Source organism: Solanum stenotomum, chromosome 1 (genome assembly GCF_019186545.1).
Source record: "Solanum stenotomum isolate F172 chromosome 1, ASM1918654v1, whole genome shotgun sequence".
Classification (NCBI taxonomy): Eukaryota; Viridiplantae; Streptophyta; class Magnoliopsida; order Solanales; family Solanaceae; genus Solanum; species Solanum stenotomum.
The window spans coordinates 7,989,630-8,002,206 of record NC_064282.1 but is presented as its reverse complement, the minus strand read 5'-3'; the positions used below and the strand labels follow the sequence as shown (position 1 = coordinate 8,002,206).

Genomic DNA, 12,577 nt, shown 5'->3' with positions numbered 1-12,577 from the left:
AATACAAAATCGACGCAAATAAGTACCAACAAGAATAGCCAAAGAAGGAGTCCAATTCCACAGATCCCTTGGAATTTGGGATTCTTGTTTAAGGTAAAATTTACTTTGTGTCCTTAATTAAAATTTAAAAATTTAAAATTTTCAAGAGGTCCTACATTTTTTTAAATAATTAATTGAGTATATAATAGGTAAAAAAAATTGTTCGGGTTTGTCAAAATGGACAAGTAAAAAAGAAAAATTGGACAAGTAATTCCGGACAAAGGAGTATAAATTTAGCCATTTAGTAGGCGTTTGACTTATTTTTTTCATTTTATTTAGAATTTATAGAGTTTAAAAATAGCTTTGCAAGAATATTTACAAAAAGTAATATTTAGTATCACATTATAAACAAAAATATCAAAGTTTATTTAAGAATTAATTCAAATAGAGAAATAGTTTAAAATATTCCAACTCATTTATCTCCTCTTTCTCAGTTTTTGGTTTTGCATTGTAAAAAAGAGTGAGAATAGTTTTTCTCTCAGGAAAGTGTTGCAATCCCCTCGTTTCATATTTCATAATTTCAAACTGTTGCAACTTTTCTTCTTCTCATTAGAACACAATATTTTCATATTCTTGTTAGTTGGAACGAAATTCCAGGTTGAATGTTCTGTACCAAATGTTACAATGGAAGTGTCGCCATACAAAATTAAACAAGATTAGAAGTGATCGGATAGGTGGTGCAAGTAGCACAAAGGTGTGTAAAATGATGGATGTTCACTTGGCATGGTTAGACCTTGCTCGATATAGACCTCCCAACGCGCATCCTTTTGGCTAGGAAGATCGCCACCACCATAAGAACATGGACATTTTTGAAGGGCGCGAGTCCCCCTTAACATCAGAAGGGGCACAAAGAGAAGGCAATTTTGAAAATAGTACCCGACATAAGGCCAAATCATCAAATGTAAAGACAGCTTCAGCAGCAGTTGCCAGCTTCTTATGAATACAGGTTTCCTTCCCTTGCTTTCCCCTGTATATCCCTGCAAGTTTCGACCAACATTTAGTGAATCACCGATAGACAAATCCATCAATACACAAGCCTTTATAACATAATGCATGATCATCAAGTTATCATTCACATTATCAATCTTCTTTAGGCTCTATACTTTTAACTTGTTTCATCCTCTTGCTGTTGGCTGCTTTTACAGAAGCCAGCCGCATCCTGTGCCTAAGAGCTCCAGCATTGATTGGAATTCCCCTTCTCAACACTTTGTTCATGAGACTGATGTACTTGTACCTCATTCTCATAAATGGATGTTTTTCAACTAATATGTTCTTGTTAAACGCCTCCCTCAAAACTATAGTATGCGTCCTGATTTTATTCGACAAGTAAAATATACCAGGATGATGCACTAAAGCTTTTCTAAACCTTATTCCAAATCCCAGATGATCTCCCAAGCAATAAATATTCTCCCTCTCCGTCTTCTTCGATATAAGTAAGCTTAACAGTTCATGAATAACCCCTACTGTCCATTTCTCTGCTTGATCACTATTAGGAGCCAAATGAAATGCATCCTCATAAGGTGAAATGTAAGGCAAATTCTGCCACTCCTCAGCCCAAATTTTAACCTTCTTCTGCAAATCAAACCCTCTTGGTAAATTCATCGAATACCTAATGTGCACTCTTTTCCCACCCCCAAAATCCTCCCTTTTATCCCCTTTCTCCACTACAGAAACAGCTAAGTCCTTCCTCCATTTAATCAACTCCAACCCAAAAACCTCACGACCATCAGCATCCTTAAAACCCATTTGACAAATCTGAAAATACTCAGGAAATTCAGGTAAAAAACTCAACAAATAATCATGAGGCAAACCCAAATCAAATTTAAACCTGTTGATAACATAGAAAGGAAGTCTATTAGCTCTTGTGAGCATCAATAACTTCGCTAATCTTTGCGCTAAATCTTTTCGATAATGTGAAAGATTAAGAAAAAGGGTCTCATCATTGTGTAATGATTCTGCATTTGGAGTGAGCTTTACGTGTAACGTCGATAAGGGTATTGGAGGTCTGAAAGTTTTGAAAACAAAAGGGTAATTCTGAATGAATTTGAGGGCGGTTGTGGGAAGATTCAGTTGGGGTTTTAGAGGGGAAATGGTGCGAAGAGGAGGAGCTTTTGATGGGTGAGAGATGATTAAGTTCTTAAGAGAAAGTAATGATTTGAGGTTTTTCTCCTTCTCTACTGCTGTATCCAGGTATGGATCACGTACCCATTTTACCCTTGCGTTCACAAAAGTGCGAATTTGTCGCCGGAGACGATGGTGGATGGCGGTGGTCATGGTGGCGGTGAAGCGAGCCATGGTGGTCAATTCGGTTAACAGTGTTCAATGACCCCATTGGCCCATTTCACTATCATCCGCCGTTGACCACTATTTGACCAATATTAAATTTTAAATTAAAAAAAATATGAACTTTTTTTTCTTTTTAGTCACTCAAAAAAAGGAGGAGTATTTTTAAGAATTTTTTTTATTTAGGAATATAACTAATTTTATTAATAATGTTGTGTAACTCTAGATATGATTATTATTATTTTGTATAATTATTTGATATTTTATGATAATATAAAGGGAAAAAAAAGAAACTCTTTTTAGTTTTGCTAAAAGTATACAAGTAAAACTTTTGTTTTTCAATATAGGGACCTTTAATATATAAAGGTGAGTAAAATGAAACAGGGTGAGAGGGAATATTTGTAATGCAATTCCATGTTCATACAGAAAAGTCATGCACGGGCACATTGACTAATAATTTCCGGATCGAGTTTGTTTAGTTTGAATCAACAAATTATATATTCACAATATGTTGGAATTATTGAAAATTAAAACACAATTCATAGTTTGAGACATGTCCATGATATTATTTTTAAGGATATTTTACTTGATGTAGACGTATTATTGGAATTTAACAAGCTCTTTTAATATAAAATTAGAAGCCAGAATCTAACACAAATCCAGCAAAGAAAAAGGAAGCTATTAAGTGAATTAGGTAATATGCCAAAGTTCAAAAGCAAGAAATTAAGACTAATCAAAGCCATAAAGGCAATGAATTATCACAAAAAAAATTCTGAACTTTGGCAACAGCCATTTTTGACCAAAAAAGATAGCACATGAAATATGAATGCTGCCTTATTTATGGCTAATAAATTTGTAAGTAATTATTTCTTTCAACCAAAATTAATTAGAGAAATTCTAAAATATAATTTTTATTTTTTGAGATATAAAAATATTTTACCAACATAACAAGGGTACACATACTGTAATTTGTCTGTTTAATTTATTTATTGTTTCCAATACATGTTCTGCTTTTATATAGGAGTATATATTTATTTCAGTCTCTAGCCAGCCATCTTTCTGATCAGCAAATAATTAATAGCTATATTGTGCCCTGTCTTATTATTATACCAATTTCAATATTAGTAATACTATAACCACTGGTATTTGTTTGTTAATATATGGTGATAGTGACATACAAATTTATCAATTATTACTGGAGAAGAAAACATTGGCTCAAGAGTGTTGAGTCAAGACTGACGGCTTTTTTATAAATTTCATATAGCTCAACTACTGTCCTTTGTATCAAATTTAGTACTAACAATTTTCTTCTCCATCACTCTTTCTTGATTTCTTCCCCATGGATTGCATTGGGTTAACCTCTGAATCTCCATATGTTATTATGCTTAAAGCTGCTTTCTTGATACCCATTTCTCATTATTTATTCGGATTTCTGTTTCTACTCATTGTATTTCTCTATAATTTTGTGGAAATGTATTTCATAAAAGAATTAATCACTGGATTTAGGGGACAACCTGTCTCTTTGAGCTTTAATTCTTGCTCTAACCTGTATCAAGAAGTTGTTTCCAAGTGTAAAACTCTTCATGGCAGGTAAAAACTGAAGTAAAAATGAAATCTTCATATACTTCTAATCAGTTTGGGAAAATGTGATGGTGATTTGTAAACTATTGCTTAATGCAGGTTTTCTTCTACTCCATGGCTTTGCAGTCCTCATCTTCAAACTATCTTTTTGCAGTTCTTTGAAAGAGTACCGGCTTGCAATTATCAAAGGTGACAACTGTGTACGGATTCACATGTTAATTTTACTCTTCAGTTAGGACATGAATATGTTACTTGAAATTGTGAAAAGAGAGCATATTCTCATACTTATATATCTTTCATATAGTGAAGAATTGATTTTTGATGCACTGATGCTTCTTTGCTTCCAGACAGATATTTAAAACATCTGATGGTGGGATAATAGCTCTGGATTGGCTACGGAATGTGGATGGTAAAGTACATTTATAATTTGACAGATCAACCTTTCATTTAAAGCTTATAAACCTCTAAATAAACAAATAAAGAAGTGGAATATATATCATAATATAGTTTTTGCTAATTTCTTTGCAAGATTGAACGACTTTATGGAGTTGGATGGTTGATGTGTTGTTCCGTCATGGAGAACTTCCCAACTATGTTAGCTAACCAGTTATAAAGGGTTTAAATTTAAGAAAACTTGGCACTTAGTTCTAGTAGTTCATCACAGTGATGAAGGATTAGTTAAACAGATTACTCAACTTGACAGTGTATAAGATTGATTAAAGGAGGATAGGTTAATAATTTTTTATTTTTCGAGGAGAAAATTTAGGGAAAGAAAGAAGGTGGCATTGTATTCTACTATGTCCATTAGTTTTTTTTTTTAAACAAGCAGTCCTCGAAAAGGTTTTAGAAGTCAGATAAAAAATGCTCGAAAAAGTAGAAACAAAAAAGGTAATCAAAGAACCTTTGTTCCACCTCCATCTTTTAGGATGTTAAACCTTTTGAATTACTAGAATGAGCCATATAAGATTGAATTCCCATTTTATTTGGTGCATTTGAACAGAAAGAAATATAAGGGTGTCAGAAGTAATCAGAGTGATTCTAAATAGATTCAAATTATTTCTCCGTTTTCCCTCATTATTGGAGCTTATCCCATCATTCTATCAAAAAGTGGTTTTCCAGGCTTAGGTAACTTAGCTTTCTATGCTCTTGTTTCCCCAGACATCGTTGCGCTTTGAGGTAGCTTGTTCAAGCACTTTATTAAGCCTATATCATAAATAAATTCATGTATTACTCCCTCCGTTTCAATTTGTTTTGTATGGTTGACTTGAAGCGAAGTTTAGCAAGTAAAAAAGACCTTTCAATCTTGTGGTCTTAAACTAAAGATATGTAGAATGTACCAAAATGTCCTTTAATCTTGAAATCTTAAATATGTCATGTGGAAAGTTGAAATTAAGGAGTTTCCAGAAAAGGAAAGAGGCATTCTTTTTGAAATGGACAAAACAGGAAAGTAACACAAACAAATTGAAACAAAGCGAGTAGTTGAATTCTGATACAATGAAATAATATAATAACTGATTTGATTGACTAATGTCTACTTGTTAGCTTGCTGAAAGTTATGTTTAAGGGTGGATTTGTTATTTTTTTGTTGGTTGCCTTTTCATAGCACTTGATGTTATTATGATATATATCTGCTGATTATGCAAGCCACTAGTTGTAAAATCATTTACTTCAACAAGTACCTATCTTAAGTTACAAGCTTTTAACAGATCAAGTCAGTATTTTTGCACAAAAAGACGGATGTTGTGGTTCTTGACTATCCTCTGTTGCTTTATATATGCTATTTAGAGGAGTAAATTGATGCCAACTTCTGCCTTTTAATTTGATAGATAAAAAACCATCCATCAAAGGTTTTGATGGAGTTCAGAGTGATGATAAAACTCCCATCGTTGTGGTGATTCCTGGTTTAACAAGCGATTCTGATTCTGCTGTAAGCTTTCTTTCACTCTTTTTGTATTCCTCTGAATATTGAGTTTTCTGCTAGCTTGTCTCTTTCTCCTGTGGAGAATTTTTTTTTGTGCTAAATTACTTCTTTGTTTCCTTGAGTTATTATTCCTCTTCCTTCTCTAGAGTAAGCATTTTTCGTCTCTTGTCGTCTCTTATCATTTTCACTGTATACTGGCATTGGTTGAGCTCTATTATATGATTACTTGATAATATGTGCTTTCGGTTTCAAATATTTGCTTTAACTCTGCTTTAATTTAACAGTACGTCAAGCACCTTGCTTTCAAGATGGTTAAATCTGGATGGAATGTTGTTGTGAGCAATCATCGGGGTCTCGGGGGAGTGGCAATAACTGTGAGTACTCCTTCCTTAAGCAAGGATTTAATCTCTTCCAGTTTTGTTGCTTTTGATAAGAGAATATAAGATCTATATTTTCTTCAGTTGAACTGCCTTTGAGAGGAGCAATGCTGTGAACTTTCTAATTTTGTGTTGCTGCTGCGTCAGCTTGTTTTTGATCTGAAACTGCCTTATTAGTATTTCACAAGCACAAAACCATAAGATTAGGTGCATAGCTGCACAGCATTTAAGAATTATTTTTCCAGCTTCGTGCACCAACTAAATCTTATATGTGCTCGACTTCATGTTAGCAACCTAGAGATACAGATATTCTGTGCATTAATACATTTGCAGAATCCTGCTGAAGTAATCGGTCATAACGAATAAATTAAGCGATACATACATAGTATCTCATATCTTGGGTTAAATAGAATATCACAACAGTAATTGTGTATTCAGATGGGATCATCAGTAATAAGTATTGTACTTGCTCCCTTGGTCAAAGTGACACTTATGAATGAAGTTTCCTGTAGGTGGATTTTATACTTTGCTCAAGGAAGATGCTTAATTTTTAGTTGAGTCATCTCTTAAGAAATACAATGGTCCTCTATAGTCCCCAGGAGAGTCGTCCTTTTTGAAAGATTCAGTCTTTTTTTTTTTCCATTCTTCATAATTCTGTCAATAGATTGCATTTTTTGAATTTTGCCTAGAAGCCTGCCCCTTAGGAAATTGAGAATTCATTGATGTATATGGTGCCTCTCATCTCTGTAGTTTCTTATTGCTCCTCTTGAAATCTATGCCTGTATTATTTCTCAATGTAATATGAATAAGACTTGTGCAAGTCTAGTATTGATTTTTATGCAGTAGTCTAAGGTGCATAACTTTGCTAGTAATATGTTTACTGTGTTAACAATATACAGTATGTACAATATTGACCAATGAAAAAGTTAAATATTCATGATATCTTGATGGCAGTCTGATCGCCTCTACAATGCCGGATGCACGGAGGACATCCGCAAAGTCATTGACCATCTCCACACCCGATACCCTCAAGCTCCTTTATATGCTGTTGGCACTAGCATTGGTTCTAATGTTCTGGTACATAATTACTTACTTTGTTATCGAATATTTTGTTGGCTTTCCTAATATGAGCACAGAATTGTGCATCACTACTGTGCTATATAATCTTCTTTATGGTTACCTGGAAACTGAAACTAAATTTGAAAGATAAGGGAAGAGAATTATAGTAGGTTCTAACCGTAAATATTTTCAGAGAAGCTATTGTTGTCAGTATGGTTCATATACACAAGCATATGATAACTGTCTATAAGGTTTATGATAATGCTTTAGTTGTCAGTTCTTCAAAGTTATATAGTAATTCCCTTGTGTATATTGTCAAAATTTTGACCATTACAAAAAATAATAAAATTTAGTAGTAAAGTTACATCTAAACAAGATTATTCTCAGCTTACTAGTTGGTCCATTTGCTTAAGTTTGATATGTTACAAACCATAAGCGTGAATGGATATTCTGATGATTCGATTTCAAAGGCTTTACATAAATGTATATGCAATATGGAAACTGTTCTGGACGAAGCCAAGAATTATTTTATTGACAATATTAATAATTTCCAGGTAAAATATCTTGGTGAGGAAGGAGTTAATACTGCGCTTGTTGGGGCGGTTTCAATCTGTTCTCCTTGGGACCTTTTGGTTAGTAACTGAAACTAATATGCATACTTTGACTTTTTTATGGTTTGGTGGATTGCCAACTTCTTTGGTTTCATACATGTCATTCTTTATCTGGTATATCTTCCCGCTAAGTTGGATTCAGATACATTTTGTTTATTTCTTGAGTTAAGCTTTGGATGGTATGATCTGTTGGATTATCACGATCCGGGAAGAGTTTGTCTAGTCTGAAATAATTCAGTGGAAGTGCTAGATGAAGATAGTGATGGCAGCAACATATTTTAATAAAGTCAAACTAGTCACATCTTAAGTTGATTCTGTACCACAAGGACCTATGCTCATTTTTCGTGACAAGGTTTATCTGTCTTTGCTTCTTTGTTTTCTCCAGATTGGTGACAGGTTTATTAAGCGCAGGCTTGTGCAGAGATCCTATGACCGAATTTTAGGAATTGGATTAAAAGATTACGCCGAGCTGTAAGTAATGGCTTTGTTGTTGTCTGTGATGGCATTAATCCTAAACTAATTCTATGTCAAAACTACTGTACTTCTTTCTTTTTGTGTTGGACTTAATTCAGGTGTCTTAATTCTTTTGTGTGGTGAAATCTGAGTTCTACAGGCATCGGAGTGTTTTGCCGAGTCTGACAGATTGGGACAGCATTTCTAAGGTCATCTATTTCTCTTACTGATCTCTGTCAATCACTCAAATCAATCAACCAACCAACTAAGCCTCAATTCCAAACTAGTTTTGGTTATATGAATCTTCTATATTCATTGGTTCCATTCATGGAACCCTTTCCATTTAAATCTAAACCCCGGTGCAGATATAGCACGTGCCCAAGGGAGCACGTCGTAGCAAATCCAATGTTAGGAGGATTTATAATATTCTGACTACTTAACTGATAAAAAAATGATATTAGGACTATTTATATGCTGCGGCTAGCTATGTAGAACTCGCATATGAGTTTCCTAATAAAAACATATCATGTTCTTCATATTTTTGAGGGTGTCCCTCTAAGGCACTTTATGGAGACTCTAGGAGTTCTTTCGTGTATTGCTTTTTCTGATGCCTTTTTTTTTTTTTGTTTCTCTTGCAGATAAGCTGTATCAGAGATTATGACAAACATGTTGTTTGTGTTCTTGGTAATTTTGAGGTAACATAACCTAACCTCCTTTTTTCAATACGTCTGTCCAATGCCTAATTAATTAATCAGCACTTATTTCTGTCCCCTCTCTCCCAAGACTGTTGATACGTATTACAGGACAGTTAGCTGTAGCAGTTATATAGGAAAAGTGGGGGTTCCCCTCCTCTGCATTAGTGCCTTGGATGATCCAGTCTGTACAAGGGAAACAATTCCATGGGATGAATGTCGGTATGTCATCCTTGCGTTGCAAAGTCTCTCCTTTTAGCTTCATTTTAAATTTCTTGATAGAATAAAAGGTTGGTACCAATGTGAAGCAGTACAATTGAAAGATTATATGGTTGTATGGAAAAAGATGTTACTGTATGGTTACTAACTAGGCTTACTACATATTTCATCCCCTGACCTTGTAGCCAAATCTCTTTTACATACTCCAGTTTTCCGGGAACCTTTTACACACCAAATGTAACTATTTCCAATGGTAGCTGGGTGTTCAGTGAAGTAATTATTATATGAAAACACATTATCACCTAACGGAAGTTGAGGCTTGCTTATATTGTGAAGTCTCTTTTATTAGTTCAAAGTCATCCTCATATCATCACTGTATGCTCTGAGGCCTGAGAATCATAACCGTTTTGCTTTAAATACATATCTGTGTGTTCTGCTACTGTAAATATATATAGCATGACAACATGATTCTCTTTCAGGGCAAACAAAAATGTCGTACTAGCTACCACACAACATGGGGGACACTTGGGATACCTTGAAGGGATGACCGCGAAAAGCCTCTGGTAAGATATGTTCCCCTCATCACAGATATGGTTTTCGGCATTCTAATTTATTTTACCTTTTTATTAAATTCACTGCATCTCTCTATTATTCAGTCATCTCAATTCTTTTAGCATGAGAAAACTCTCTAAAACCAAAGATTGATACAATTACAGAGAATTACAGAGAAGAAACAAATTCCAGGAGTAATCTCGAGGAATATGAACAGCGAGTTCAGGGATTAAACCCGAGAATTCAGCTAAAGAGAGAAATATAGAGAGAAGAAAACAATCTTATTAGCAATCAATTGAATGAATGTCAATGATCTAATACAATCCTTTTATAGACTCCTAGAGAGTGCTAAAACAGTTAAAATCCACAGCTACAGTAATAACAGAATTTAACCATCTAACAGCGCTAACTGTTCTAACTAACTTCTGGACTTGTTAACAGAATTTGCCACATCAGCGATTAATTCTCCTTTTGCTAACTTGTATCAAGGATCCAGAACAGAAATGAGTTCTCTGTGAGATACACTTTGTGATAGTAGGAGACCTGAATTAGAGTCCACAGAATTGAGTAATCTCTGTGTCATAAGCATTCAGATGTATCGCTCGTGCCCCTTCAAGTTTTGTATTGAAGTGTCTGGCGACTAATTTAGTAGTATGATATCCATGATGAGAACAAGTTATGTCTTCCTTATGTGCAGGTGGGTTAGGGCCGTTGATGAATTCCTTTGTGCTTTGAACTCCAGCTCATTGAACCATGGAGAAAAGGTATGCTGTGTTGCACACTCACTCACCTTTAACTGGCTCATGATTTTAAAGACAAGCTTACCTAGTTATGGTTAATTGGCTATATTGATTGATAGCTCTACTCGCTCTTAACTTATCGTGAATGCGCTTGCCATGGTTAATTCTTATACGTCTAGCATGATATTTTGGGAACCTTGAAAGTTATGTCATTGTATTATACAGATACAAAATAATGCAGTTCTGGAGAGTCCCCTGAACTCATCAAAAGAGAAGGCGGTTTAGTGACTGCATTTAGCAACGAGGCATCAGGTGAAGTGGGAAATGAGCAACCAGTCGAAGATGCCAAGGCTGGAGATAGTATTAGTGTTGACAATGGCAAGGTGCAACAAGAACCAGATGCAATGGAACTACCTAGTGACCAGTATTAAAATTAAAAACTCAACAAGAACCAACAAGTTTAAACTTTTATTTTATTCTTAATAAAAAAGATTTAGCAAAATTTTACCATGTGAAGTGCAAAAGATTAAACTTAATGTAGAAGTGTATAAGACAAAACTTGTCATGTGAAGTGCAAAAGATTGTTATGCCAGGGTGTTAAGAGACAAAATTTTGCCAAATAGAAGAATCTGTATGGTCACTATTATGTCTAACTTACAAATTGTGTCAAGTTTAATAGGTTATTTATCCTTTTGAGAATTTGTTGCTAATTATTTTCGGCTTGAGTTTCTTTAAGCATAATTTAATTTAAATCTAAAGATTATTTATATGCACACTAAGGGAAGACCTATTGTATATGCTTAGTTTATTGTTTCCCAACAAACATGATTGGTTTTATATAGGAGTAATATAGTACTCCCTTCGTCTCATTTTATATTTTATGTGAGGTAGTTTGATTCGATACGGAATTTAAGAAAGAAATGAAGACTTTTAAAAATTGTGATTCAAAATGAATTATAAAAATTTGTGTGACTGTGAATTATTTCATTAAGATTATATAGTTAAATTATTGCTTAATATAGAAATTCATCATTTTTTTTGAAACTGACTAAAAAAAAAGGAAAAGGATCAAAATTACCCCTCAACTTTGTTTTATTGGTTGACTTTATCCTTACCGGTAAAAGCAAGTTATTTTTACTTTTAGTTTAGTGCGTTGGGTTGGGTTCGGGTTCAATTTTTTTTTGGATAATTTCATTTAGAATCAAGTAATTTCAATTGATTTGGGGGTTTCCATCCAAGGAGGGATATACTTGCTAAGTTTATTGACGGTAAAAGTAAAAATAACTTACTTTTAACGATAAAAGTAAAATCAATTAATAATAAAAAGTTAAAGTGTAATTTTGACCTTTTTCCCAAAAAGAAAAAATAAGGCACATAAACTGAGACATAAAGACTACTTATTTTTGTCACTACCCATCTTTGATCTTTCCGACCAGCACTCTATTTCCTCACATGGATACTGTCAGTTACGTGGTTTATTATATACTAGGTAATGTTGCCCGTGCTATGCACGGGCACGGGCCCAATAATATAAATGGTATGTTTTGGGCTAATAACGGAGATTTTGAAGCGATTGTTTGTGTGGATAAAGGAATAAGTTTTTTTATCACAAACTTGTACTTTATTTGACGCTATTCAAGGCACAATAAGACTATCCACATATAAAATTTTTGAAATATTTTATGTTGTCAATTATTATGATTTATAGTATTTTTACGATAGATTCACTTAAAGAATGAGTGGAATTTTTTGTTTTTTTTTTCAAAACATATTTTATGTTGTCAATTATCATGATTTATAATATTTTTACGCATTTTTTAAATATAAAAAACCCAAGAAAAAAATAAGACAAATAAATTAAAATGGACCCAATATATGTTATTTTTGTTATCTCAATTTATGTCACACAAATAAAATTTGGAGAGTCATCCAAATTTTAATTTTTTTTAAAAAAATGTTTTAAGTTATTAATTATTGTGATTTATAATATTTTGATGTAACTTTCAAATAACCAACATTACTGGTCACTTTGTCCTAATTTATGTGATAT

The 12,577-nt window shown here is 33.6% G+C and overlaps 2 protein-coding genes across 10 annotated transcripts in view; one reads left to right on the top strand and one right to left on the bottom strand.

Annotated features, from left to right (window-relative positions):
* Positions 1-529: 529 nt before the first annotated feature.
* Positions 530-2,366, bottom strand: LOC125849457 (protein WHAT'S THIS FACTOR 9, mitochondrial). The gene is made up of 2 exons (XM_049529541.1): positions 1,116-2,366; positions 530-1,016 (listed from the first exon to the last, which is right to left on the bottom strand). Exon 1 carries the CDS (start codon positions 2,332-2,334, stop codon positions 1,120-1,122), a length of 1,215 nt encoding a protein of 404 aa, XP_049385498.1. The 5' UTR covers positions 2,335-2,366; the 3' UTR covers positions 530-1,016; positions 1,116-1,119.
* A 1,220-nt stretch (positions 2,367-3,586) lies between these two features.
* Positions 3,587-12,577, top strand: part of LOC125849391 (embryogenesis-associated protein EMB8-like) — a 24,974-nt gene continuing 15,983 nt past the window's right edge. For 2 of the 9 annotated variants that reach the window (XM_049529481.1, XM_049529514.1), the window contains exons 1-13: positions 3,605-3,912; positions 4,003-4,092; positions 4,251-4,312; positions 5,730-5,830; positions 6,109-6,198; positions 7,156-7,278; positions 7,815-7,892; positions 8,257-8,342; positions 8,485-8,533; positions 8,963-9,019; positions 9,108-9,238; positions 9,715-9,798; positions 10,485-10,551. In XM_049529481.1, coding sequence (XP_049385438.1) covers positions 3,662-3,912; positions 4,003-4,092; positions 4,251-4,312; positions 5,730-5,830; positions 6,109-6,198; positions 7,156-7,278; positions 7,815-7,892; positions 8,257-8,342; positions 8,485-8,533; positions 8,963-9,019; positions 9,108-9,238; positions 9,715-9,798; positions 10,485-10,551 — 1,269 coding nt within the window. In that variant the 5' untranslated portion in view covers positions 3,605-3,661. Of the gene's footprint in view, positions 3,913-4,002; positions 4,093-4,250; positions 4,313-5,729; positions 5,831-6,108; positions 6,199-7,155; positions 7,279-7,814; positions 7,893-8,256; positions 8,343-8,484; positions 8,534-8,962; positions 9,020-9,107; positions 9,239-9,714; positions 9,799-10,484; positions 10,552-10,752; positions 11,186-12,577 lie in introns of those variants that run through there. The other 7 variants (XM_049529528.1, XM_049529499.1, XM_049529507.1 and 4 more) reach the window with 6 other exon arrangements.